This window comes from Aspergillus nomiae (genome assembly GCF_001204775.2).
Source record: "Aspergillus nomiae NRRL 13137 chromosome Unknown contig00020, whole genome shotgun sequence".
In the NCBI taxonomy this organism is placed as follows: domain Eukaryota; kingdom Fungi; phylum Ascomycota; class Eurotiomycetes; order Eurotiales; family Aspergillaceae; genus Aspergillus; species Aspergillus nomiae.
In genome coordinates this window covers 82,589-110,408 of record NW_015378075.1, presented here as the reverse complement: position 1 = coordinate 110,408, position 27,820 = coordinate 82,589, and the positions used below count along the sequence as shown (strand labels likewise).

The 27,820-nt window shown below is 48.4% G+C and overlaps 8 protein-coding genes across 8 annotated transcripts; 4 read left to right on the top strand and 4 right to left on the bottom strand.

The window, feature by feature from the left end:
* Positions 1–8: 8 nt before the first annotated feature.
* ANOM_001589 (uncharacterized protein) lies at positions 9–1,932 on the bottom strand (the record flags this gene model as incomplete). The annotated part of the gene is made up of 9 exons (XM_015546846.1): positions 9–815; positions 880–914; positions 999–1,116; positions 1,173–1,206; positions 1,261–1,319; positions 1,379–1,466; positions 1,516–1,541; positions 1,595–1,664; positions 1,721–1,932. 9 exons carry the CDS (start codon positions 1,930–1,932, stop codon positions 9–11), a joined length of 1,449 nt encoding a protein of 482 aa, XP_015410960.1.
* A 4,186-nt stretch (positions 1,933–6,118) lies between these two features.
* Positions 6,119–7,472, top strand: ANOM_001588 (uncharacterized protein; the record flags this gene model as incomplete). Its single annotated transcript, XM_015546845.1, has 2 exons — positions 6,119–6,632; positions 6,700–7,472. 2 exons carry the CDS (start codon positions 6,119–6,121, stop codon positions 7,470–7,472), a joined length of 1,287 nt encoding a protein of 428 aa, XP_015410961.1.
* Positions 7,473–8,103: 631 nt separating this feature from the next.
* Positions 8,104–10,012, top strand: ANOM_001587 (uncharacterized protein; the record flags this gene model as incomplete). The annotated part of the gene is made up of 7 exons (XM_015546844.2): positions 8,104–8,171; positions 8,338–8,448; positions 8,493–8,758; positions 8,819–9,522; positions 9,582–9,635; positions 9,699–9,805; positions 9,856–10,012. The coding sequence occupies 7 exons, from the start codon at positions 8,104–8,106 to the stop codon at positions 10,010–10,012; spliced, it is 1,467 nt and encodes a 488-aa protein (XP_015410942.1).
* A 432-nt stretch (positions 10,013–10,444) lies between these two features.
* ANOM_001586 (fumarylacetoacetate hydrolase family protein) lies at positions 10,445–11,634 on the bottom strand (the record flags this gene model as incomplete). Its single annotated transcript, XM_015546843.1, has 4 exons — positions 10,445–10,551; positions 10,676–11,045; positions 11,125–11,261; positions 11,358–11,634. 4 exons carry the CDS (start codon positions 11,632–11,634, stop codon positions 10,445–10,447), a joined length of 891 nt encoding a protein of 296 aa, XP_015410943.1.
* A 238-nt stretch (positions 11,635–11,872) lies between these two features.
* ANOM_001585 (uncharacterized protein) lies at positions 11,873–16,183 on the bottom strand (the record flags this gene model as incomplete). The annotated part of the gene is made up of 10 exons (XM_015546842.1): positions 11,873–12,024; positions 12,083–12,292; positions 12,374–12,861; positions 12,916–13,065; positions 13,119–13,311; positions 13,372–13,872; positions 13,922–14,102; positions 15,090–15,382; positions 15,443–15,877; positions 15,934–16,183. 10 exons carry the CDS (start codon positions 16,181–16,183, stop codon positions 11,873–11,875), a joined length of 2,853 nt encoding a protein of 950 aa, XP_015410940.1.
* Positions 16,184–16,471: 288 nt separating this feature from the next.
* ANOM_001584 (putative salicylate hydroxylase) lies at positions 16,472–18,165 on the top strand (the record flags this gene model as incomplete). Its single annotated transcript, XM_015546841.1, has 7 exons — positions 16,472–16,507; positions 16,563–16,754; positions 16,812–17,166; positions 17,224–17,380; positions 17,437–17,592; positions 17,650–17,789; positions 17,846–18,165. Coding segments are annotated over 7 exons (1,356 nt in total), but the record flags the coding sequence as incomplete, so codon positions are not given.
* A 628-nt stretch (positions 18,166–18,793) lies between these two features.
* On the top strand, positions 18,794–20,513 carry ANOM_001583 (carotenoid oxygenase family protein; the record flags this gene model as incomplete). Its single annotated transcript, XM_015546840.1, has 4 exons — positions 18,794–19,154; positions 19,231–19,607; positions 19,664–19,801; positions 19,854–20,513. The coding sequence occupies 4 exons, from the start codon at positions 18,794–18,796 to the stop codon at positions 20,511–20,513; spliced, it is 1,536 nt and encodes a 511-aa protein (XP_015410946.1).
* A 4,578-nt stretch (positions 20,514–25,091) lies between these two features.
* On the bottom strand, positions 25,092–27,731 carry ANOM_001582 (GPI ethanolamine phosphate transferase 3; the record flags this gene model as incomplete). Its single annotated transcript, XM_015546839.1, has 1 exon — positions 25,092–27,731. The coding sequence occupies one exon, from the start codon at positions 27,729–27,731 to the stop codon at positions 25,092–25,094; it is 2,640 nt and encodes an 879-aa protein (XP_015410947.1).
* Between the last annotated feature and the right edge of the window lie 89 nt (positions 27,732–27,820).

Here is a 27,820-nt window from a genome sequence, read left to right as displayed (position 1 = left end):
TAGAAACATTATACGAGGTAGCGGAAGCCTCCAACGGTTCCCTCTTCGGCATCCCTTCTGTCCAGTTGTTTATTGATTCTCTGTAGAAGGAGTCGGAAAATAGTGGCAGTGAATATCGAAAGCAATGAAGTGCCTGCGTTCACGCTCATAGCTAGAATAAAACGAGGGGCATCACTGTCCGGATAGAGATAGGGGGTATATATAGACGAACAATTTGCAACCGCATTTGCAAATGCGAGTGCAGCAGCCCTTTTTGATGATGGTTTTGGAATGGTATTTGCGACCCAGGAGATACCAATGATAAACGCCGTATAAACACCTGGCAGCATGATCATCATCGCAAAGTATCTGGCACCGAGGTTGGTCGTAGCTGCTGAGATGATGAATCCGGCAATAGAAATCCACAGTGGTACAGAGAAATGGAGGTATCGCTCTCCTGTTCGGTCCGCATTTCGGGAAACAGCCATAGCGACAATGCAGGACAGTATGTACGGCGGTACCGTTAGTAGGAGTGTATGGATCCGACCTTTACCCAAGCTCTCAACTACCGTTGGAAAGAAGCTGTTGATTGTGCCGCTGGAAACAGCGCCGAAGTTGAGAATCACGAGAAGCCAGGTCTTCCAATCAACCATGCAGTCTTTAAAACCCTTGAGCAAGCTTAGATCCTCCTCGCAATCCCAATCTTCCTGTCCAATATCTCTTGCTAGCCGCCAAATTGCGAGCTCCTTCTCTTGCTGGGACAGGCCTTTTGTATTGTGGGGGAAGTTTGGTAAAACAAAGTAAGCGGCGAGGGCAATGACCACTGTGATTGATCCCTATAACGGTGGAGGATCAGATGCTGGCCGGAAACGGTAGAAGGACTCTCGCAGAAACACGTACCTCGATGATGAATATCCATCTCCATGCGAGGAGCCCTTTCACTCTAGTTTATTGTTAGTCTGCAGCAGTGGCGTTGTATGAGGGGACTTCAACTCACCCATCCATGCCGTCATTAATACCGGCAGCAATAAGACCGGAGAATGCACCGGAGAGAAGAGACCCACAGTAGAGAATGGCAGTACGCAAGGAAAGTTCTTCCCGAGTATACCAAGCACTTAATGTTGCCATGCACCCTGGCTAGCACGATGTTAGTTAACATCCGCATAAGCACAGTCTGAGAGCATAGGACTGACAAAGTATGCCGCTTCAACGAAACCAAGGATAAATCTGAAGGGCTATGTTAGCCCACCAAGGATAACAATTGTCCGAACGGTGCTTTACCGGCATGCCAGAAGGCCACCATAATTGTGAACTGCACCAGTGACCCCGCATAAAATTCCCTTAATTGAATGATTATGAGACATGTTGATTTAAATAAACTTTTGTGTCTTAAACTCACCCATACTACCATACACGTTGGAAGATAAAGTGCAGGCTTTCCGATTTTGTTCAAGAATAGGTTTGATGGTACTTGCATGAGAATATAACTGCGGTCATCAGTACGGGGGTTTGCTTCTCCAAACATTTCGAGCATACCCGACAAAGAGAATGCTAACGCAAGTCTTAAGCAATTTAGTCATGAAACCCATATTAACCTTATGAACGATTTAAATACCTGAAATTGAACGGATGTCAGGTTGAGCTCCTCTGTGATGCCACTTAACTTGGCTGCTGCGATCGCATTTCTGGCAGTACTATTAGTGCACTAGCACCCCATCAGTGAAGGCTATATGAAAAGCACCTGTCTAAATAGTTCATGATATATATCAAGACCAGCATTGGCATGAGTCGAATGTCAAGCTTTCTGACCAAGTCCTTTTCCACCGCTATTCTCTCGTCATCTGTTGTGCCCTGAAGCGTAGGAGGCAACCGAATTGAAAGTGTTGAGCCCTGTTCAAGTTTGTCCTCTGGAGTCATCTCGGGGACTTTGGCGTTCTCCTTAACATCGACCATTTTGAAAAGTACTCAAAACAAGATTGATTAACGCTCTGAATGGCGAGAAGCATGCTGCACATTAATAGCTTTTCTACTATCTCAAAGAAAGGCGCCATCTTCCCCTCTGGTCTCCAATATCTAGGAAACACCCTTTCGCTCGGCTTCAGTATGTGCCCTTGGCCAAAGCTAAAGGCATCTTAGATAGGGTTTCCCCGCATCATTGGTTAAGGTTCAGACCGATTGTTAATTGCCGCGTTCGGCCGCTACGGCTGTGTCCGTTCATATCGGAGGCGATAAACCAAATGTTACACTCTCAGAAGGGGAATCGGATTGATCTTTGGCCCCTATCGCCGTAGTGGCCGATGTTGGATAGCCTGTGCACCGTCCCAGGAGACATAGCGATATTAAACATTTGGTGATACTAAGGGAGTAATCAGCCGTAGTCTCCGAAAACTGCGGGGTGCTTAACACGCTCATGCGACTTTTAGCGAAGCGACAAAGGGTATGAAGAGACAAGAAAAGTTCGACTGATAATAATCACTAAGTCTCGAGACCGTCTAGAACAAGCGCTGTGTGATTCACAATATGTCATAATTCTAGGTTCTGTTGTAGGGGAGTGAATGTTCTGAGCTAAGATACTTTTATCTAGCTTCGGTTAGAAAGTAAATCGAACTTAGTTGCCACCTCACCTGACGAACCTTACCGCAGGAATCGGGGAAGTCTGATCTGTTCTCTTTCCAACCCCCTTGTGGCTCAAAATTTGAGATATGCCTCGATTCAAAGGAAGGTCTGCCCGTGCCTGCTTTTACTGTCGCAGCCAGAAAGTGAAATGTAGTGGCGGTAAGTATGCTTTCTGCGATTCGTAATCATCACTCTGACCGATTGAGGATCAGAACAGCCATGTGTAAAGTGCGTTTCGAGCCGGAAATCATGCGTTTTCCCGTCCCAGGAGCGAGTTACAACTGTCTCTGAGACCTATTTACGCCGGCTAGAGAGCGAAATCATACGGCTACGGCAGCCTAGTCGTGACGGCCCTCTGGCCGTGACTCACACCAGCTACCAGCCCACAACCCCGTTCAGCGATGGGTCGCAAGAACAGATACTGCCGGAGCGATTAGTTGAAAACTCCACAACCGAACATTTTGTACGCAAGCTCAAAGGTGTGTACTCCAACCCTATCCAAGAGATAGCCGGGGTACCCCCTTTTCCCACGACATCGACCCCTAGCGTAAGCGAGCTCAACGCCCAATCCACGGCATCGAACTACACATACATTCCTCTGGAACATGACAATAGCCGTATGTAGAGTCGCGACTGTCACTTTCGACCTTCCTAACATCCATAGAACCCAAGGTGCTCGTCAAGTTTCCACCGTACTCTTACGCTCTCTATCTTCTGGGCCAGTTCGAGTCATTTATGGGATGTGATTACCACTGGTATCAAAAGAAGCGCTTTCGCACTCGAATAGACGACCTGTACGATCCGTCACGGTCATATCAAATAGAAAAAACATGGCTTTGCTGTGTTTCTGTAGTCTTGGCCTTGGGAGAGTCATATAATGACATTGTTTCTCCAGCATTCCTGGTTGATAGCAGAGCCGAGTTCTCCGCCAATAGTGCTGATACAATAGACTCTGAACGAGTAAATCCGCCGGGGATTGAACTCTTTAAGCAAGCATTGCTCCTTCTGCCACCATCTTACGAGGAACCCACAGTTGAGCAGGTTGAGGCCCTCAATCTCATTGTAAGTATGATGCTGAAAAGTGGGTATAGTCGCATTGAATCTGATTTCAGATAGACATTTTACTGCTACTCTCTCAATCGACGAAAAACGGCTTATACATACGCTGGGACGGCTCTTCGGTTGGCCAAGCTCCTCGGGCTTTCAAAGCCGCAGCCAGCAATGAGTCCATTGGAGCAAGAACATCGCAAACGCGTATGGTGGACGACGATTTGCATGGATGTAACAACTTGTATAGAGCTATCCTTGGAGCCCGCCTGTGTATTTAAGGAGGACAGCATCGGATTTCCGGATAGTTCTCAGTTATCCATGGAGGACGCTGAGGAATTCTCAGATCCTCAGTATCTTACCGCACAAGTTAAACTTTGTCGTATCAAATACCAAATTATCAAGACGGTTTCTGAACTCCGTTTCGGAAATGCCGTCGAAGCACAAGCACTTATTGGGCCATGCCTACAAGCTTTGAATCGTTGGAGCCTGGAGTTCTCGCCACGTTTGGAGTTTACTGAACAGGGAGGCTTCTTGGACAATACTTTGGCTTTCTCGCCGATGCGGACCGTCGCATCCCTGCTACTTCGCTATAATCAGGTAAGAAGAGCGATTCCAGATCGACAATGGGGTGCTGATGGATTAGTGTTTCATCCTTCTCCTTCGCCCGTTTTTGTTGAAACAACTCCATACCCTCGTCCATGGACAAGAAGATTTCATGACCTGCAATGATGTCGTCAGCCTCAATACACAGTGCTTGCAAGCTGCAACGCATAGCACTGCAATTCTATTTGCCTTGTCAAAATGTCACAAAATTGGTATGTTTCTTCGTCTCATCATCAATTGTCTCAGATATTCACTTTCGAACTTATTTCGGTATGCTAATATCTTCACAGCGAAATTCGGATTCTGGGAGTCCCTACACATATTTTCTAGCCTCACCGTACATGTGATCTCCGGCTGCCTGATGGAGAAGCGGCCTAATGCTTTTGCTGGTGCCCGGACCAGTGCTCTGTACAGTCCAGTCAGGAGCTTACTTGGAGAAATGGCTCGATTGGGCAATGCAGCGTCGAAGGATCATGAGAAGATGATCCACGACATAGAGGATCTATTCACAGATATTACTCCCAATACAGACCTGACTGAAGGGGTGGCGGATGTTGTCGAATGGCCGGAATACCTGAACGCTGAAAACATGACTTTTGCCCTCGATGAGACACTTCCTCCGCTTTCTTGGTCGTGAATGCAAGCAACAGTCCCATGGAATTGACATACATTAAACTTTTAAATAAAATTTATAGATATTTAAATATTTCTTTGTAATTTTACTAGGTGGAGGTACTATGTACAAGGCGGATGTCAAGGCTGTGTGGTAATCAAAGTCCAATGTATCCAAGGATCTTCTTTACTCCTGTCGAGTCGATCACCCCGGGGATGCGTCGGGCCAGGACCCAGTATCCGGTTGCTTGTAGCCACCCCAAAGCCTTCCCGGTCTACAGCGGACTAAATCTAGGATTCGAGCTAACAAGACAATACTTTGGATTTTATGATTTTTTACCAAGATTTTCGGTGTTTTACATAAAGTCAGGGCTACCACGTATCTTCTAATGATTTAGTGTCTTCCCGGCCACGTTTAGGGTGGCAGGGTACTATTGAAATTCTAGAACCTAGGGAGAGTTCTCAAGATTCTCTGCCACTGGCCCCTAAAGATCTAGTATCAGGACCTATAGGGTATAGACATGGTGCTAGGTAGGCCCTGGCGGCCCCTAGAGGCAGTCCCTAAAGGCGTGGTCTTTAAGGCGGTAAAAATGGCCGAATTAAGATCGAAAGACGGTCAAACCTCGGAATCGGACTAGTCGATAACCCGGAACTTTCCAGCATAGCCAGAGAATCTAATTGGTCAATATAATACTATGGGTGGTGTTGATAAACTGGGTACAGTATTTTACATGATCTGTTAGCTCGATTGAGGCCGTCGTAGAGGTCAGCTTTATGTCGCTTTAGGAAGCGCTCAGGTCTTGAAAACATGAAGTCGACAAGTCGGTGAATTATGAGCAGCATTCATTCAGTTGCCAGGCCCTCCGAGCGATAGAACCCCAGCGCTTTCCCCGCCACAATAACCAGGCGGCCCGTGTCTAGCTTTCCCGATACACATTGCCAGTACTCTAGTCGAACAGAAACTTGACAAGTACACTACTCATCAATCAACTGCAACTACGGAGAACAATATCTCCAAACGTAAGCTCACAACAATGCAAACCTATTGGCGCACGTAACTTTACACCCATATCACCCATATGACATTTGTCCCTTACCCCTTGGAGGCAATCCACCATTGACGATGACGCGTTGCTCAAAGAAGGCCTTCTGGACTATGCCTTGGCCCTGGAAGCCAGGACACGTCTCGACCACCGTCTCACATTTTCGCGGGTCTCCAATGTTTCGTCCGAGCAGGTTATGCTATGCCTCGCTCACAATGTCGCCGTGTGAGGACGCCCCTGAGGAACGTCGCTTCGAGTACAACTGGATCGATGGTGCAGAGATCCTTGAAAAGTATAAGCCAGGCGGGTATCATCCCATCATGATTGGTGATGTACTACGCGATCGATACCGTATTGTCGATAAGTTGGGTTATGGGAGCTATTCGACTGTTTGGCTTGCCCGTGACACTTGCTCGAAGCGCTATGTCGCTGTTAAAGTGGGCATTGCCGATGCGCCTTCTCACGAGACAAAAATTCTTCAAGCACTTGCCCAACACCATGCCACATCTGGTGAGCATCCAGGTCGTGATGCGATACCTCTCCCTCTTGATGTATTTGAAATCAGTGGCCCGAATGGAACACATCAGTGCTATACTATGCCTCCTGCACGATGTAATCTCAGAGATGTCTCCTTTTGCCACCTCTTCCCTCTTGAAGTCACTCGTGCTCTGTCTTATCGCCTCACTCTAGCTCTGGCATATACGCATTTGCAAGGTTATGTTCATGGAGGTTTGTCAGTCCTTCCTAGAATTCGCAATCCAATTATCCATTGCTAACCTGGGTTTATCTTAATCAGATGTGCATCTTCGCAATATTCTTGTCAAACTGCCATCTTCACTCGATCAACTCTCAGTAGAACAGTTTTATAAGACCTATGGCGAGCCCGATACTAGCAAAATCACACAAAGGGATGGCAAACCGCTTCCTCCCAACATCCCACCCAGGGCAGTCGTTCCGCTATCCCTTGGGAAAGAGGCGGAAGAATTTACTCTCGCTGATGCTTGTGTGCTTCTGAGCGATTTTGGCGAATCATTTGACCCAACCTACAACCCTCGCAGAGGCGAAAATTGTCACACGCCACTACCCGCCCGGCCACCCGAAGCACTGTTTCGGCCAAAAGCTCCCCTCTTATTCTCAGCTGACATTTGGAGTCTTGCTACGTGTATCTGGGAGATCCTTGGTATGAAGGCTATCTTCAGCAGTGAATGTTATTCGGCAGATGAACTGGCATCTCAGCAAATCGACATACTGGGCCCTGTATCCAAAAACTGGTGGGAGCAGTGGAACGAACGAGATGAGTTCTTTGATATGAATGGTCGTCCAGTGGAGGGTCGCTACGTGTGGCCTCCCATCGAGCAGGCTTTTGAGGAGGGTATTCAAAAATACAGACGTCTGCGTCAAATTGGCGAGTATGGAACGGAAGAAACTGTTGCAATTCTAGATTTGATGCGGCGAATGTTCGCATTTTTACCTGAGGATCGACCTACCGCTGAAGAGGTATTGAAGTCTGAATGGATGGTCAAATGGTGTTTGCCTGACTTTGAGCGGCGCTTGCACCCAAGCAAGTAACTGGATATTTATTCTATGATTTGCTTCGATAACGCTCAAGATATTTGCTGAGGCAAAGAATAGCCCACTATACATCGTTACAGCCATTGGCCTCATCACACATATGACCATTTCAGTCTGGTCGTTATATTTGATTGGCCAAATGGGAGTACCCAATGAGACTAAGAATATATTCCTCAAGGTCCTTCTCTGGTGGTCAAGCAACTTTATCGGATTTCTTCCCGCCTCGAGGGAAATCGTCCCCCTTCTCCGGCGTATGCGTAGCTCCGTCAAAACAAAGTCTGTTTTGCCCTTGATATACCTATGGGATGCTACATGGAATTGCCGCATGACTTGGTCATTGTCATTGAAAGCTAGGGCTGTATGCCACCCTTTCGGGTCTTTGACATGCTTACCGTCCATGGCCGTTGTATAGAAAAAAGGCAATTATTGCAAGATATATATTAGATACCGAGTCAATCACCTCGGGGATGCCCCGGGCCGAACAGCCAGGGCCTAGTATCCAATTGCTTGTCGCCTCGCAAACCTTTCCGGTCTCTCCCCGGTCCATCGATACAGTTGTGGTATAATTTTCAGAGTATTCAGTGCGAGAGATGATGGGTCTCCACATTGGATGATTAATCAATCAGCAATGGAGAATTACATCTCACCCTCGACAACAAGCCCAGACCTCGCGGTGTCTATCATTCTATCTTTGCGGTAGGTCCAGCTTACTCAGAGACTTCGCAAGGCATTCACCTCTAACCACCCGAGCTCCGAAGGTTGCAACATGGACTGCATACTGTCTCTTACTCTCGCCTTTACGGGGCTTTCCAGGTCCTCTGCTAGCTAGGGTTTCTCCTCTATGGATAGTCCTGCAATGCAGACGGGGTCGGAGGTCTCAGGCCGTTTCCGACTTACATGAGCAATACGGAGACTTTGTTCGTATTGCACCAAACCACATCTCAATTGCGAACCCAGCGGCCGTGCAACAAATGTATGGCCACCAGTCAGGGTTCCTGAAGGGACCCTTTTATCAAGATATGTTTTGCCCCGTCGCCCCCAACTGCCATACCAAGCTGACGTTGAGAGTATTCTACCATTTCATCAGGTCGAGCCAGTTCTGTTCAATACTAGAAGCCCCCAAGTCCATCAGCGCAAGAGGAAGATTGTCAGCCCTGCGTTCTCGGCAAAAAGCTTGCAGGAATTTGAGCCATATATGACGAAGAATATGCAGAAACTCATAAAGTCTATTCATGAGCAACTGCAGACATCTGAGAGGATCACACTGGATTTTAACGTATATGGTTAGTTGTCGTACCTTTGTCTGGCGTGTATTTAGGAAACAGGGCTAACCCTTTCCACAGCAAACTTTCTTGCTTTCGACATTATTGGTATGCTCTCTGTTCCTTTCCCTTCAGTCAACGTCTCGCTCATCGGGCCAGGTAATTTCGCGTTTGGTGAATCGTTCGGTTTCCTTGATCGTGAGGAGGACTACTTGAACCTCATAGAGGCAGTTGATGCACGCGGTGAAGTCCTCAATGCCCTCGGCCACATTCCCCCATCCCTGATACCCTTGGTCAAACGACTACCGCTGGATCCCTTCTGCTCGCAGGGACTTCGTGGCACACAAGCTCTCACCGCAATTGGAACAAAGGCCTACTTCAACCGACGCGACCAAGTCAAGTCCCGAAAAGACCTGCTCAGCTTTCTCTTCATGGCCAAAGATCTAGAAACAGGCGAGGCCCTCGGCGAGAAAGAGATCATAGCCGAGTCGATTTCATTCATCGTCGGAGGCAGCGACACGACGAGTACAAGCATGGTCAATGTCGTCGATATCGTGTCCCGCTCTGAGCAGATACAGCGGCGTCCCCAAGACGAGCTGGATGACGCTTTCCCCGGCGAGATGCCGGAGGACTGGGTGGCGGACTTCCGGACCGTCGAGAGCCTTCCCGTTCTGAATGCCATTGTCCGGGAGACTATGCGGTTTCGGCCGACGAGTGCCACTGGCCTTGAGCGGGTTACGCCTAAGGGTGGGAAGGTGGTGGCAGGGAGACTTTTGCCTGAGGGCGTACGTTCTAACAACATCCCACTAAAGCATAACACGCACGGGAACTAACAACCCCAAAGACCTTGATGAGCGTACCGACTTTTAACATCCACCACAGCCCCACGGCGTTTAAAGTATATCCAGGACCTCGGTGAGATTGGCGTGTGCTGACCGGTATGCTTACTTTTGCTGCCAAGGACCCGGAGCAATTCCGCTACGAGCGCTGGCTTGACGACGGCGCCTCGAAGCTATTTGAGTCTTTCGTCCCGTTTTCGATTGGGCCCCGTGCATGTATCGGTCGAAAGTGAGTGTCTCTAGTACGTACTGATTGGAGTTAGATTAACCCTCTGGTAGCTTTGCATGGATGGAGATCCTGAAGACGCTGGCAACGCTTTTTAAACTTTACCAGCTGGAACGTGTATCTGTTGGCGAAACTATGCTCCAAGAAGGGTTCTTCGTGAAGACTAGGGAGTGCGAGATTGCACTCAGAAGAAGAGTGCCTAGAGCATAGTGTGCAGGGGATTTTGGAAAGGGCAAGGCTCCGGACGGTGAATATGCGGGAGAGGCATTTTTAGGCTCAATAGCAAAAGTTATACTCAGCAGCTATCAAAACACATGAATCCATATTACCTTTCTGACTTCTAGGCCAAAGTCGACATTGAGCGCTGGCCGCTCCCTCTATTTTAGTACCGAAAGCGCCGGATATTCGAACCACGTGGCGGTAAGAAGGGTTCCACGAAGCCATCTGATAGAAATATATTTTAAAAGTTTGGTGCCAGTCAATGCTTTCCTATCCTGCAGATAGTTGAGGCCCGTCAGCGTATACCCTACTACAGCAAATACAATAGCACGACCCGGCATTCGACGAACTTGGAATATGTTTTATGGCCATTCTATAGCAATCAATAATGTACCTATCTAGTTTTCCCACAAGTAAAGAAGCTCATGCGAATTCAACACTATTCCTCAGCGTCCCAATCCCAGAAACCCAAACCTCCATCCTCGTCCCAGGGACCAAATACCGTGGCGGTTGCAGTCCAGCACCAACACCTGGATGAATAATACATCAGCCCCCAACTGCAAAACCAGAAGCTCTTGACTCCGCACCGGGCAGAATGTGGAAGGGAAAAGAAAGAAAAGGCAAGAAAAGAAAAGAAAGACCGACAAAACTCACCTCCAGGCGTGCCAGTCATAATGACACTCCCCTTCTGCAACGTAGTGCCCTGCGAGAGGTAGGAAACCAGGTACGCACAGTCGAACAGCAAATCCGCCACGCCTTCATCCTGTCTTACCTCTCCATCGATGGTTGTGCGTAGCTGCAATGTGCCTGGATCGGGGATTTCCGAACGAGCGACGAGACACGGACCCAGGGGCGCGTAGGTGTCGAAGCCCTTCGAGAACCCCCACTGCGGGACGCGGCCGGCGAGCGCAGGGTCTCGCTGGAGTTTTCTCGACGAGATGTCGTTGCCCACTGTGTATGCTGCGACGTAGTCGAGGGCTTTGTCGATGGGGATGTCTTTTGCGTCTTGGCCGATTACCATGCACTGGTCATACATACATTCGTGAGCAAAAAATTAGGCCAATATCGCAAGAAACGAATAAAGAGATGTAAACTTGGCATACCAGCTCGCCTTCGTAATCTGCCTGCTCGTCCTGTGCTATCTTGGGAATCGTTACGGGTGCCCCGTGGTCGTGGACGGTTGTGTTGGGCTTGAAGAAGATGAAGGGGAATGGCGGTGGGGTGCGGCCAGCTTCGCGGACTTCTTTCAGTTAGCGCTGGAAGACTTTGATCTTGTATATATTAAGGGCAAAAGATGTAAAAGGGGTGAGACGGGGGAGATGTGCATGGAACATACTGTGCTTTGCATAGTTCAGCCCCACACAGCGCAGGATCGGGATCTCTCCCGCTGCCAGTGGGCCCAGCAGTGTCTGCACAACGGCCACCTCGTCGGTCAGTTGGGACTTGCCTGTTGTGTCGTAGATATCGTCTCCGGATAGAATGCGGACCTGGACTTGGTCGGCTTCAGTAATCAAGCCCAAGTCGACGTCGCGGTCGACAAGAGGCTCACCGCGAAGGATCCGTCCGTCGGTGGCTTTGAAGCGGATGAGGCGTTTCCATGCAAGGCTAGGCATGATGGTGGCTTCTACTTTAGGGAAAGGTTGTGGATCAAAAATTGTACAGCTTTTGCTTGAACGGAAACCCGGGGGAGGAATGGGATTTGATATTCAAAAAGCTTCGGGGAGAGAACGGATGAGCGGAGCAGCGCTCCGGATGGTGGAATCTCTCATCTTTTTTATACGAATTTATGTTATTAATTTAAGAACTGAAGATTGCCACTTGTACTAGCTTACTATCACTTTTCCTTAGCTTTCAGCCCGTGGTAAACGACGTGAAAATGTCGCCATCCACCATGAATTCTCCAAATTCCATCCCTAGGGGAGAGATATCAACGTCTGCGGTCGAAGGGATTGCGAATCTCATAGATGGTACAACCACGACGCCCGAACTGAGTTCATCGATGCCTATTCCTGTCGGTCAGACTGATCTCGGAATATACGGCAATCACGAAAGCTAACTCACCGTAGAGGCCCGAACTGCTTATGAGTCTTTCCAGATAAAGTCTACAGCGGTCTACCATGCGGTTGCCAGTATCTAGTTTAAGTAAGGCTGCGACTGCATGGAAGGGGTACTTCCTAATTTTATCTACGACTCCACTCGCTAGCTGGCCTGACATGCTCCCTTCGCGACAGACTATTAGAATGCCAAGAATAACTAGTGCAGCGTTGAAGGCTGGGTAATCGCCAGTTAGTAGCTTGAGGATAAAGGGATATGTATGTCCACCAGGGATGCAACTGAAAAGTACCGACATACTATAATAGAGTGAGAACCACCACGCCCCCAGTAGATTGGGCAGCTTGTCCGAGCGATGAACAATGTCGTATACAAGATCAATGATCTGCATGGTCGAATCAGCGCAAATCTGCATACTGCTCAGACCTAGCTGGTGAAGAAGCTGTAATTGCTGAGGGTCGGACTGCGATCCGCCGCATGCGTCGAGAAAGCGTACGAGGATCGGTCGGTGTAGAAGCAGGCGGTAGTTTGCGTATCGTAGTGTTAGGATAATACGAAATCTCAGAGCAGCAAAGTCGTAGTCCGAGGCGGCTACCTGGTGCGCTTCTTCTACTCCGTCACTATTGATCAACCGCATGGCGTCGGGAAGCTGCCTTTCCCACGAGAACAGCTCCTGCTCTAGGGAGAAAACATGTGCAACAGCCTCGCCAATCGGTAATGGGGGATCACATCCTAGGTTTTGGCCATACAGTAAATCGATGGCCTTACAGATCTGATTGTACAGGGTTCTTGCTTTGTATCAGAGCGGTGCATGGGAGGGGGGGGCTGCGATGGTGGCCTACATAGTTGAGTTATATAGCACTAAGCTCAGGGAGGATGTCTTTGCGTCCACAACCGTGGATGAATCAAACATGACATCGCTACCTGGCAGTTCAAGCTTAACGTAGCTGTTGGGAATAGCAGCTGGGCGGCCGAAAGTCATGCTCAACGTCCTACAGAAATCGGTGGTCAGATGCCAGGTGTAGTAAGGAATGTATTAGTATACCTGTCAAGCACGACGCAGCCAAACCAAGTACGCAGCCTCGTCTCCTGCTCTAGACGGGGGAAAGCACGGGAAGCATCTTTGGAGTGCAGCCCCAGTTGAAGGGCCGCTTTTACCGCGAGGCCATGCACCGTCCATGCCTGGACCGATTTTTGAGTTCCTTGCAGATATTGACCCATAAGAAGAAGATACTGAACTGAATGACCCCGATATCTTAGTCGACTGAGTCCTATCTTTCAATAGACTACGTACGTACCAACTTCTAGAGTCGTCCCACGCAATATCTCTTTCCCGCATAGACTCAGACTCCGCTGGTAGAAGATATCAGACTCGGCTATTCTCACATTTGCGGGTGAACCACCCGGAGTAGTCGTAATCATAGCCATCGCTAGGACCATGTTCAAAAGACCGAGCCATGTCCTGCGCACTTTTGTGTTGTCGTGTAGCATGGCGTCGTATGTCTCGAGGAAGGTTTCGGGGTGTATGTATGGGAAAAGAAGCCCCGTGTCAGTGAAATACTGAGTGATTAGTTTCTTTGTCTCGGAGGTGGCCGGTAGTGTGAAGATATTCTTCGAGCTTCTGTCGAATCCCACACCATCAGGCTGCCCTGGCGGCGATGGGGGGCGAGAAGCACTCACGAAGCCGCCATCATAGGCTGTTGTGTCTAATGGCAGCCCTGTAGAGCTTGCCTGGGATGCCCCAGGTTGTCCAATGGATCTACACAGATGGCGTGTAAATGCAACATTGGATGAGGGCCCTGGTGCTGTGAGCCAAGAAAGAGGTGCTTAGGAGTGTTCGGCCTTTACCAAAGTATCCGGAATCTTCTTCCTCGGCTAGGGTTATGGCACCCATAGCATCCACCGAGTCTTCCGTACCGGCGAGGTCTGGTAGAGGAAGGTCTTGCTGTACATTGTTGACAGGTTTGTCTGGGACTCGTGTCGGATTGCAGCACTGATCTACACGAGAAGACAACCCACTAAGCCCATCCTTGACCGTAGTTAGTGACTCCTCCAGTTGATTAAGGCGGGATTCAATGGCATGTAAATAGCTAATGTGCGGTCAGAAACTCGAGCCACATAAGTTGAAGCTAAGGGGGCAACGCAACTCCTTTTGCACAATGATATTAGAAGCGGAGGCCGGGGTTGTGTACACGCAGTCGAACCCCAGATGGGAGCACGAAGAGCACTTGGGTCGAGAACTATCACACTGGGAAGCGAACAGTCAATCATCCGTCGCTCTCCACCACGTCCGGCGACCACAACATACTCGGGATTTTCGGATCCTACATGGATCGCAAGCTAGAGCGACCCTTCGGCGTTTGACCGCCGCAGCCGGGGGTGCTATGTCCTCGCGATTAGCTGGCTCCATGTCGCAAGACTCAGATTATCGGGGAAGTGACAAGTCCCTCTCTTGAGGTGCCGGGGTGAGTGGGAGCGCCGGGGAAAGATCGGGGTCCCATCGGGGAGAGACCGGAAGGACACCGCCTTTACTGGGAGGGCTACTCCGTATAGCGGACTAAATCGAGGATTCGAGCTCTCAAATAATACTTCAATCCCAGTGATTTACGTAAAGCCACGGCCACCACGTATTTTCTAGCGATTCTGTGTCTTACCAGCCCCGCCTATGGTGGCCAGGGTGATATTGGAAGTCTAGATTATAGAGAGAGTTCTACATATTCTGTGTCACTGGCCTCTAAAGATCTAGTATCAGGGTTCCTCAACGGTGATATTTTAAGGCGGTAAAGATGGCCGAATTAAGATCGAAAGACGGTAAAATCTCGGAATCGGACTAGTCGATAATCCGGACCTTTTCAACATCAGTCATAGAATATAATTGGTCAATTATTCATAATGTGTTGGTCTTGATAATAAACTCGGTAATAAGGCCAACTTTATATTGCCTAAGAAAACGCTCAGGTCTTGAAAATATAGAATTGAAAAGTCGGTAGATTATAAGCAGCATTCATTCAGTTACAAGGCCTTCCACATCCATGTCCTCCGAGCGATAGAATCCCAGCGCTTCAATCATAGGCTTATCGTCAAAGCGGTACAGGTAGGTAGTCTCGACTGTTCCAGCAAAATGCTGGTATCTGTACCACGAGGGCACACAGAAAGTGTCCCCCTTCTGCCATTCAAATTTCTCTTCCCCGATGATAGAGTAGCCATTACCTGTAACAACGTGGTAAACCGCGGATGTCGTCTCACGCCGCAGAGGTGAAGTACAGCCTGCATTCAGCCTCTCCGCACAGCCGCCCAGTACTCGGCTTACTATAGAAGACAGGTGCGTGTTAGAAGATATCTGCAGCAGTATCTATCAAGTACACTCACCTTCTCGATCCCCTGACCGTAGGTACCGTTTTGAAACCCAATCGCCCGAGGCAGCGTCCAATGCTGCCTTCATCACCTCCCAGGGGAAGACTATCGGGGACATATTGCTATCTACATCCTCCGCAGGGTAGCGTGACTCACTGAAATGCTCGACAAAGTGGACTGGGAAGTGGCGGAAATTCGGAAGATCTAGTCCATCCAACCAAATCATGGGCCCAGAGCCGTCCTTGCCATGGTCATGGTAGTTCCAGGTGGGAGTCAGGATCACATCGCCCCGTTGCATCTGAATACGCCGGCCGTGCACTGCAGTAAACCCGCCCGTGCCTTCGATAATAAAACGCATTGCAAACGCCGTGTGTCGGTGCGCTGGAGCTATCTCGTTCGGCATCACCAGTTGCAGTCCCGCATACAGAGTGTCTGTCGTATAAGGGGCATCTGATGCGATACTAAGCATGCAGAGCTTGTGTAGATCTTGAATGAAGCATAGTTACCTCTGGTTGGGTTGATCAGCATGAGCACCCGTCGTTCCGCCTGCTTTTCCGTGATCAGGTTCCCTGCGCGCAGGAGGTTTGGTCTGATGGCCTGGTATTTCCATAGGAATGGAACAGCCACTGGGTTTGGACTTGGAGGGTTCAGGCGGGTCATTTGGGTCCACAGGGGTAGTGTCTTGCTTCCTTCGAGGTCCCTGAGCAGGCTCTCTGCTGAGTCGCCATTCTTTCCTTTCTCGCTTCCGTGCGCCATATTGAGGTAGGTAATAATATTCTGAATTGAACAGGTGTTGACCGTAGCCACTTGGTGATCTGAAACCCTTCAGACTTCTGTGCCTATATATCAACCCCACTTGCTATTGAAATATGGCTCATAAGAGCGTCGGGGAGACATCGGAAACATCGGCATGTGCCCCTACCACATGGCATGTACCGGATCTATGTTAAAGGAGTGCTCGCTATGATTGTGGGAAAGGAATAATCGTCGTATTCACTGTCACCAATAGGAACAGAAAGGGGCCAGTATAGCCCATCCTTGACTATGCCTAGCTCGACGACACAGCTGTCCGCTCCTATGGTCAGTTTGCTTTCGCTGGCCGTGGAAGAGACAAACATGTTCTGATTATTGCTAGAGCACAACATATCCAAGCAACTGCCTACACTTTCTCAAACCATTGATGTTGGAGAATACCACTGCTCAAAGCACAACTTGCTTGAACATTATCGTCGTGGGCGCGGGTCTCGGAGGCTTAGCAACGGCCATAGCCCTCGCAACATATGGACATAAAGTGACGATCTACGAGCAAGCACCGGAGCTTGGAGAGGTACTCCTACCAGCCACTAACCCTGAGCTCAGTACACCCGGCTGATATTCTGTGTAGGTCGGTGCAGGAATCCAGATCCCTTCTAACTCGGCCCGTCTGCTTCTGAAGCTTGGAGTGGGACCGTACCTGGCGAAATGCGCATCTGAGCCAGAGAGCATATCGTTCCGCCGCTGGGAGAGCGGTGAGGTCATTGGCTTCACTAAACTGAAGCCTGATTTCCAAGAGACCTTCAATGCGCCGTACTACGTTGTTCACCGTGCCGATTTTCATTCTGCGCTAGTCCAGCGCGCGGTCGAGCTAGGTGTCGCACTCAAACTCGGTGAAAAGGTGATTGAGTATGACCCGTTGAAGCCGGGTATCCGCCTTGAACAGGGGATCCTTGTCACAGCGGACCTTGTTGTGGCAGCCGATGGTCAGTCTCCATACAGCCCCTCTGATGCTAACGATTCCTGACGGTGTGGAAATACAGGGATCAAGTCTATTGCTAGACCATTACTGGACGATCACTTAGACATGCCGCCTACAAATTTGGGGTTTGCTGCTTACCGCGCGACAGTGGACGTCAGTCTTCTCAAACAAGATCCCGATACAGCATGGCTGCTTGAGAAGCCAGCTCTAAACATATGGTTAGTCAAATAATTTAGTCTTCAGTAAGCCTTGCTGATATAGTGTCAACTCGTAGGATTGGTGATAAACGACACGTCATGACATACACAATTGGAGCAGGCAAGTCATTCAACATGGTCCTCTCTCATTGGGACCCAAGCGACCCAACAGCCTGGGACCAGAGTACTGCATTGCAGGATATGCGACGTGAGTTTGCAGGGTGGGATCCGCGGTATAGTGCCACATACCTAATTGAACTCCCGAAGATTGATTAACTAAGCCCGTTCAGCTTAACGAAGATTATCGGACTCATTACAAAGACGGCCAAGTGGCCGTTAGTGAGTAGCACTCCTCTCTCGCGTTGGACCTTAGGCAAGGTCGTCCTCCTAGGAGATGCCGCCCATGCAATGCTCCCATATATGTCGCAGGGTACGTACGAGGCACGAGTTTTGGTTCAAATTGTTTGTGATCTAACAGCTCACCAGGTGCTGCCATGGCGGTGGAGGATGGTGTAGCCCTCGCAAGAGCCTTGTCGAGGATTTCGTCCGGCACCACCCTTAGTGATGCCCTTGCAGTGTTTGAGAAAGTTCGTGCCAAAAGGACACGCCTAATGCAAGATGCGAGTCTGCTTAATGGACAGCTATGGCACTTCCCGGATGGACCCCTCCAGCAAGCTCGTGATGAGGCGATGAAGCCAGAGACACAGGGGCGGCCCTTTTCCCACAGCCCAAATCAGTGGAGCGATCCGGCGACGCAGATGTGGGCCTACGGGTATGATGCCGAAAAGGCGATAGATGAGGCGTTTCTGTGAGTATATAGGCTGGGCTAAGAACAAGTGCTTTGCGGTCTATCAATTGTATGCGGGACCCAGCGGCGTCGACAATCAATCAATATAGTTCTACCATGGTCATTGTTGGGTGTTTATAGATTGAATATAGCTCGGATACTCCAGAGAGCTAGATTGTAGTTACCCTTGAGTGTCCACTTGAACCAAGTAGTCCACATTCGCGAGATCTTTTGGACACGCAATCAAGTACGCCCTGCGAACCAATGACATCCTAGACTTGTGGAAGCTAAATGGAGGTTGGTTACGGCTCACCTGGAGCACTGACAGTGAGTGACAGGAACGGAAGTCCGATGTACCCCCGGAGCCGCTTAGTCACCGTCGCTTTGCCCTAAGTTAGGACATCTTGCTCTTCGCTCAGCTCCCGTCTCAAATGCTGGAGAAATGGCCATCTCGCAGATTGTTATTGGTACCAATATACTTGTATCCTTCATGGTTCATCTGTGCCGGCATTTAGGAAAGCTTGTCGTGAATATAAATAACATACTTCAACTTGCTCCGCCTCCCGTTACCAAAACATCAAGTTGGCTTTCTCTTTTCCATTTGTCCTCCTCTTTATTCTTCTCACCAACTATCAAGTGTCCTTGCGATGTCGTCGAACAACATCCAGCATTTCCCGGAGAAGCCTCAATTCTCGGGCTTCATGAAGCCCTGTCGGTTTGAAGGGGAGGCTCAGAATCTCGAAGTCTATGGCGACCTACCGCAGGACATCGATGGAGCTTTCTTTCGGGTGATGCCTGATCCCCAGGCCTTCCCGTTCGTTGAAGACGATCCAGTTTGTGATACGTACTTTGTGAAGATGTGTCCCAATTCTCACCATCAGCAGTGGTTCAACGGCGACGGCAATGTCAGTGCCTTCCGGATCAAGGATGGCAGAGTTTCCTGGCAGCAGCGGTTTGTGCGGACTGAGAAGTTCGTCCGGGAAAGAGAAGCAAAGAGGGCCCTCGTCGGTATTTGCACAATTTTAAAGGGCATTGGGGTGTCCAATGACAATATTTTGAGACATTTGACTGACACACTAAACAGGGAAGTACCGGAACAGGTTCACCGATGCCGTTCGCTTGAAGATCCGCAGCACAGCCAATACCAATGTCGTCTTCTTCAATGGACAATTGCTTGCCTTGAAGGAAGACTCCCCGCCATATGCAATGGACCCACATACATTGGACACCAAGGGTCTCTATGATTTTGAAGGGCAATTACCAAGTGTCACGTTCACAGCCCATCCAAAGTTTGATCCCAAGACAGGCGAAATGGTGTGTTTTGGATACGAGGCCAAGGGAGACGGCACTCCCGATATCTGCTACTATCAAGTTGGACCGGATGGGAAATTTTCTGATATCTGCTGGCTGGTGGCGCCTGTGTGCGCGATGATTCATGATTTTGCGGTCACTGAGAACTGGGTGCGTGGAATGCAAAAGAACTCTTGGGTTTGACAAAACTGACTTTGGTAATGTAGGTGCTGTTCCCACTTATCCCTCAACTCTGTGATATTGAGCGCATGAGGGCGGGAGGAGAGCACTGGCAGTGGAGCCCGGAGACTCCTCTCTATGTTGGAATTATACCTCGCCGGAACCCGAAGCCAGGCGATGTCAGGGTACTGGTACTCTCCGATTATAAAAAGAGTTCTTCGCTGATAAGGCTCACAGTGGCTCCAATGGGATAATTCTTTTCCAGGGCACACTCTCAATGCCTACGAAGATGAGAACGGTCACGTTGTGCTTGACCTTGGTCTGAGTCGTCAGAATGTCTTTTTCTGGTGGCCCGATGGGAAGGGATTTGCCCCGGAGCCCAGCACAATTGCGTCCCAACTGAGCCGATTCATCATTGATCCGCACTCAGACACCGACAGACTCCCAGAGCCCGAGATCCTCCATTCCGGCAACAGCGAATTCTACCGGGTCGATGATCGTCTGAGCACGCAGAAGCATCAACACTGCTTTTTTGATCTGATGGATCCATCTCTAGGGACTGATTTCCAGGCTATCGAGCCTCGGCTTGGTGGTGGCTACCCACTTTACAATGCCCTTGCACATCTCGATCTTCGGACGGGCGAGACGGAGGTATACTTCCCTGGAAGAAACCATTTGGTTCAAGAGCCTGTTTTCATTCCCAGGGCTGGGTCTGACACGGAGGGCGATGGCTATCTGCTGGCATTGATCAACAACTACGATTCTATGAGTAGTGAGCTGCATCTTCTGGATTTGAGGGACTTCAAGAAGGCTCGCTCGATCATTAAATTGCCAGTCCGGCTGCGCCAGGGTCTGCATGGTAACTGGGTTGATAGCGGTGACATGCTTGACTCATGAACTTTCCACTTCGATGCTGGCTTAGAGTAAACAGATCTCATTTCCCATGTGTACTCTCGTGTCTGCTCATCTTGTTAGGTCCATCACGCTGTTATATAATATCTTTTGAATCAGATATTTTACTTGGCTAGAGAATTACATTGTACGTTCATTTGGAGAATGTAAATATTCTGTTTGATTGGGAACTACTCCAGTTAATAGGGAATTCCCTGGTGTCTGGACACAACCCGTCTTAGCAGGATTTCTGCTCAGTAGCCATCCTGGTCTCACTTAAAAAGGCCATGCATCAGCCAAGGATCAAATAGAAGCTCTTTTGTGGTGGCTCTTTCTTTTGGTAGCTAACATAACATTCGTCGGAGAAAGCGTAGGAAGTCGGCCTTTTCATCCCCCTGGAGCCTTTTTTCCAGAGTTTCGAGGCTATAGTCTGGAACGGGAACTGCGCCTTTCTATTTACCTGAAATAGAAATCAAAAATTGTCAGTGCCAAGTTATATCTACATTTGTAGAATTATTTGTTGGAGGGCTGCGCATACCATTTTTATCCTAAAAGCGGAGACTCCGTTCGCTCCGAGCGAGCAATTTACGAGGGGCACCTCCTAAAATTGCTTGCATCTTGGCGAGATGATACTTATTATTCAGCTTACCTTTAGGATCTCGGGCTTTAAACAGGTGACGATGCTTAAATAGATCCCAAATCTCCACGATAATTAGTTTCATGATGGGTCGAAGTGCCAATAAGATTGCATGGACTGCCTTACCATCATCCCAAAATTCCAGATATTAACTTTGTGATCCCAACTCATGTCTAAGATAATCTCCGGTGCCCGATAGATATCTGGCATGATATTGTCTTTTTGTTGGTCGGTACCTAGTCAAGCCTCGCCTAAATCACAGAGAACAGGTGTCCCATAGGAGATGGGGAGAGGCCGTGAGAGATAAATGGTACGATCTTCAAGGGTCTTCCGTGGCACAGGAGCTTCAAATTCTGCTTTCTTGAATTCGAATAGAATTGAGTTATCCTTGATGCCGAGGAGAATATTTTTTGGTTGGAGATCTAGACTATCAGCTAGTACTTCCTTTTCGCCCTAACGCGGTGAGGGCTTTGTTGAAGGACTGGTAGTCTGGCACCAACCTGTATTTATTATCCGTGCATCTGTGTGGAGGAAATCCAGAGTAGCAAGTATATTCCGAATGGTAGTTCTCACCATGGCGCTGCTCATGACCCTATCTGGCAGCAGCCAAGTGAGCTGGTCGAGGCTAATCCCAAGAGGCAAATACACCAGACAAGTATAAATGTCCTCTCTACCTGGGCTCTAGACTTCAAAGATTTCAATCAACGGTCACAGGCATAACTAACCCGCGTGGCCAAACTAGATAGTACTTAAATAATTATGAATTTCAATCTCTCGGGTCACCGTCGTTAACACTGTGAAAACTTTTAACGCTACGTAACGATAGTCCCTGCCCTATTAAACTAAATACACAAATAGAGGATCAAAAGCCCCTACAATAAGTCACGACACAACCACACAATCGCACTAGATCCATATCCCAACTTACCAACTACTTAATATCGGCGATTGAATACCTCGCCAATGCAGACTAGATAGAACTTTTCAAGTCTATAACTTGGAATTGACTCTTCTTCAACAGGTAAGGAAAGGCCAATATTATCCCACCCTAAAGTAAGGAAGACGCGTGGCTCCAAGGGGAAGCGAAGGTCAGCCAAGCCACGCTTACTCGATCCTGTATATAAACGACTAGATACTATACCCTAGTTAAACGATAATCGAGAGGTGTGGAAGAATGTTTATTTTTTAGTGTATATAATAGTCGCCTTCTCTCCATGGTGCGTTACTAGAGGATGAGAGGAATTCCCACCGCATCGATTTGTTTTGTCTCTTTGCGTCGGGTCACATGTTCATGCCATTAGGACAAGGCAGCCAATCAACCACTTCGGATTTAGTAGGCTTCTACAGTGTTTCTTCCCATGTACGTCGGGATTGATATATTGGGCGGAGTGTCCAGTATATCAGACAGCAATATTGATTTGTTGAATTTATGCATAATGTGTCTCAATGATGACTGGAAGAGAGAGAATCAGCAAAAGATCTGTTTTCGGATCCTTGCCCGAGCTCACTGCAACTTGACATTGTCCTACTAGTATTTTCTCTTTTTTGGGGGGAGGGGGTCGGACAACGTGTCTGGATAATACCCATCTACAGTGTAAGACTTCGCCTCAGTCATCGCAAAACCATGGATAGGTGGCGTTGCTCCTGTGTTACGGCAATGACAAACCATATAACAGTGACTTTTCCTCCAGATTAGAAATGCAACCGAACCTATATCTCAGGGCAAATCGGAGTCTGCGTCCGAAATCCGATTGACATGCAGCAGGCCATGTGGATACCACTTCTAGGCTCTAGCTCGTTTTAGGGTACACCAGAAGCGTGGGGTACGGAGTAAAAGGACTCTGTGTTTGAAATCCGAACCAAGTCTGGATACAGCCCCTCCGTTGAACGAGGCTGACAGTGACGTTGTGAGGTACAGAGATGCCACAAGCCAGGAGTATGATACAACCATAACTCGAAATGTCACCAGGGGAGCGTATCCCATTGGATCCCATTTGTGCTACAATCTCGGGTTCGTCTCACAACAGGGGAACAGTCCAGTAGAAAATTCTCCGCGGTGTTAGATTCAACTACCGTCCAGGGCCTTCATGAATCTCCACTCTTCATTCGAGTCCATTCTTGATCGTCAATTTTCGTATGTAGAGTTGAAATATCATCATTTGTTGAATGGCCCTAATCTTGAATACGACTGTATTATTTCCCTGAAGTTATATAATCATACGATTTCTTCCCCACGGAGGGGAATATCTATGTATACGACATTGTCACACCTGGGATTTTATCATATGATATATAATCATAGATCTAAGGCACCATATACTATCCGAAGGTAATGTCTAAGTCAGCACCACACAAGAGAGAGTCTCCGATGAAGAATATCCACCGTCAACTCGTACGAGCAAACATCCAGTGTCAGCCCCCTGTACACCGCCGAGAGGTGGATGTAGACAAGTGAAACGGCGATTCTCATCTAGTGAACGAAGGATCACGAACATGTAAAAGGGATCGATTGTGGAAGTATCAAACTAACAGTTGTCTGTAGCCCCTAAGGGCTCTTCCACCTTCGGAAATTATACCAGCTGCAAGTCCACCATTCCTCACGCTATCTGAAGATTCCGAAGCGAGAATAGAAGTAAGCATTGTGAAAAAAGAGCGGCGTACACCCAGGGACCAAGTGAAGTGAATTGAAGTTGCGTGGTCATTCTTGATGTCTGTCAAAAATGTTGAAGGTTCGATAGAGAGATAGTGGTGCTACCTGTACTTGGACTGCGAACCCTGATGCTCTTCGGACCCATGAAATATGGTTCAATATTAACTAGTCAATGGCTGAGACAGATAGAAAGACTGTTTGGAATCTGTGGAGCGATGAACCAGATTATCGGATTGGCTCGGCCATTTTGCTGCAGTATCAGACGCAGTTAAACGAGACTTGAAGTGCTATAGATCTAGCTACCATTCGTCCTAGCTCATGCCATAGAAGGCCTCTCCAGGAAGTCATTCGATGCCCGAGGCGGCGAAACTGTGACAGGCGATGCCACTTATACTAGGAATATCATTCCGTGTTGACTCGGAGGTATTGTGATTGGAGGCTACCAGGAGGACAGGCTGCACATGGATGGCTATGGACGACCTATGCTATCCGGAGAGTATTGCCTCTTACCAATCAATTGACACCGATGCTTGCGAGCATTAAGTTGCATTTAATCTGCCACAATGTCAGCTTATATGTTACATTCACAAGTTTGCATCTCCGCATTTCCTTCTAGCTGAGTATGGGAAGTCTTCAGACCTTGACTATAAATATATGGGTTCATGCCTCTTCTAGAGACATCTTGTATCAATCTAACCACCGAGGCCTCACACAAAGATCTACCAGCCGTTTGAAGAACTCATCGATTCGTTCTGTGCCTTCAAAATGAAGTTCTACATACCCCTGACCCTTCTTTTCGCAGCCATGGCTATTGCTGCTCCAGCAGAGACGGAGACAGACGATTCTGTTTTGGCGGACACTGAAGCTGCCCCGTCGCTTTGCCGCGACATCACTCGATACAATAAGTGTCTTAAGGTAGAGAATCCTCCCATAGCCTTGTGACCAGGATCGTACTAACGGCAATTGATAGTCTTGCGGACATCATAACGAAAGATGCCGTCGTGTAAGTTGAATAGATTCCTGATATTTGGAGCACAAACAACTGACTAGGTGCTTTTTCTCGAGCAGGCATGCTACACACACTGGTGCTAGCCAACCAGCCTTTTTGCACAGCTTCCTGGGATTGGTATTCTGGGTTATGTTGGGCTGATGCTTTATCTGAGTCAACTTCTATGAAAATGGCTCTCCATCTTCAACAATCAGGGAGTCATTACAGGATATGTGTTTTTGTCGGGAATGACTGATGACCAGGTGTCATCCGACATGACTGTTTGATTGCTTTGAAACCCCTATCCTCTCATTTAGTATTCACAGCAGTGATAGATGAAATTATTATCGCGATAACATCGATGATCAGCAGTAAGGCACCGGCCATCAAGAATCGAGGGCAGAATATAGCAAAGAGCATTAGGTGACGTCGTAGGATAGTCCCGCATACTGCCGCTGACAATGCCCATACCGAGTAGACCAAAACATGGATTGCGAGTGACTTGGTTACACGATGAATTCCCTGGGGCTGTCCATCTCGTGCCATGATCAGCGGAATCGAAAATGCAGCTACAATTGGGCCAGCAAAGGTGTTTAGGGTCACAAGCAACGGGGACCAAGGGTAGTGAAGGCCCTGGGATGGGATATAAGCAGCTTCCCATTGGATGCTAGAGAGGGTTGCATTATGGCCGGTGCTGAAGAAGTGGAGGGTCCCTAAAAGCGCAACAATTGAAGGTCCGATAGTATAGTTGCGAGTCTGATTGAGGAGTTTGCGTAGGCTCAGGATCTGGAAATATAGTATGGACAAGGAACCACCTCCCATCGGACCACTCACCAAAATGCTGATCACCAAGACGGATGTAGTGATGATCATATTATATTGGACAGGAGTCATGACCGTAGTCCATTTTGAAGTGAGAGCCATTCCACTGCCAACAATTGCAATGACTAAAGTGGACTGGGAAAAGAAAATGCGAGGCCCCTTAGACAAGACGTTGAAGTGTCTACCTTCAAGCCAACCATTTCTATTGGCAGAATCGAGGGTCCAATAAACAGCATTGAAGACAAGTGCCATGGGCATGCCAATGTGACACCATGTCCAGACCCCCAATTTTTGAGATATCAAATTTGAACCAAAGGCCACTCGAGTGGCCATTGGAATGAGTAGGGCTATCAGATACGGAATGAGCAGTCTCCAGCCTGTGGCGTTACCCAGGCGATGGTAAGTCGTCACGCAAAATGGAAGTTGCTCTTCTCGACAGTAACGACTTAGTGAGACCACCCTGACCAGGGCCATAAATGATACGGAGAGAAGAGCCCTTAGCGTACTCTTTTTTCTGTCGAACGTCCTATATGACATGAAAATGGTACATATGCCAAATGTTGCGAGGAAGGTTAGTACAATCTGATCTTCCCATACGGTGTATGAATTGGACGCAAACCCGATAGATAGCAGAAAAGTAAATGTAATCGCCATTATGTCCAAGAAGGCCGGCATTTGAGGTTTCATGGGTGCTTGGATCATCCTAATTAGATGTAATCGACAGGTGAACAGCATGAGGCTACTCATCGTAGCTCCCAGAATCAACCCATCCATCATGCGAGGTTTCTCTGGCTCTGCTACAGCAATATGGATTGAATAAGTGGCTATGGACGTTGCAGTCGCCATTTTAATTGTAGTGGTAGAAGCGCTGGGGATGGAATTGCATTGGTCCCAAGCGTAGACACGAAGTAGCAGTGCGACAGCTCCAAATGACAAGACTAACAACCCCTCTATCATGTGAGCGATGTTGAACTGGGCCCATATGCGTTTGTAATTCTCCATTATCTTCCCTTGGTAGTCGCATAATTGCTGGTATAAGGTCTTCAGAGACTCTTTGTCCTGAAAATCAAGCTTTTGCCAAGGAACAATCTGAGGGAAATTCGTGTGGTTGTACTCTAGGGGATGTGGTGTATTCTCCTTCCTTATCGAATATTCTCGGTGGAATCGTTCAATCTGTCCAAACGATAGCATGTATGAACGCACCAGTTGCTCCCAGTCGTCTCCAGCTGCTCCAAGGAAAGCCTCTTTAATGGGAATCCCCAGGCTATTGAAGGGAATGGGGATTCCCAGAAGGAGCGACAAGGTCGGAACAAGATCTATTTGATGAATGGCTGATTTTTTAAGATACGAGGCCGGCTCCTGTGGGTGCACCAGCAAATGACCGAAATGCTCGCGCCGAGTATACATCCACAACGCCGCCTGCACCTCATTCTCAGTTTCGCCGCCATGGTTTCCATGTTCATCCATTCCATGATCACCCAGAACGACAAGCAACGTGTTTTCGTCGATAGAGTTGACAACCTCTCCTATGACGCGGTCCATTTCCTTCAGTTTATTGGCCATTTCCGAGTGTGCGGGGCCGAATCGATGACCGACGTGATCGACACCTAAAAAGTGGCCAAAAATCACATCCCATTCATCTTTGCGATGGTTGATTAATGGTATAAGGTGTTCCTCGACACCCTTGTCGACCGTGTGGAGGTCGGCAACGAGGAACGAATCGTACGCTCGAGATAGATTGGATAAGAAATGATTCGGAAACAGCTTTGTCCACGTGTCGTCCCCGAGATGTACCATCCTTTTTCCTGCTTTATGTAGTTGCGTCACGAGATTATCCTCTAAAACTGCTGAACCAGCAAAATTGGCACCAGCCTCGATAAATGTTGGCAGTGTTCCTGTCGTCAGACCCTTCAGCCGTTGCAAGGTTGTTGTAGGCGGATCCGCAATGAAGGGAAAGAGAACTGCATTTTGGGGTTCTTGCGTTGCTTTCTCGTGTAGTATGGTAAGAACATTATGGAAAGGCTGATGAACGTTTTCCCCGGATAACTGTGGCGCAGGTGGCACCGCGAAGTCGTATCGTAGCGCATCGATAACCAGAATCACAGCTTTGTTGAAGGATCGGGGCATCCAGCATCCACTCTGAGTAGATTCAAGATGGGGGAATTCATATCTTGGGAATGCCGGTAGTAGAGGCCGAGTACAGGCGCTAGAATACT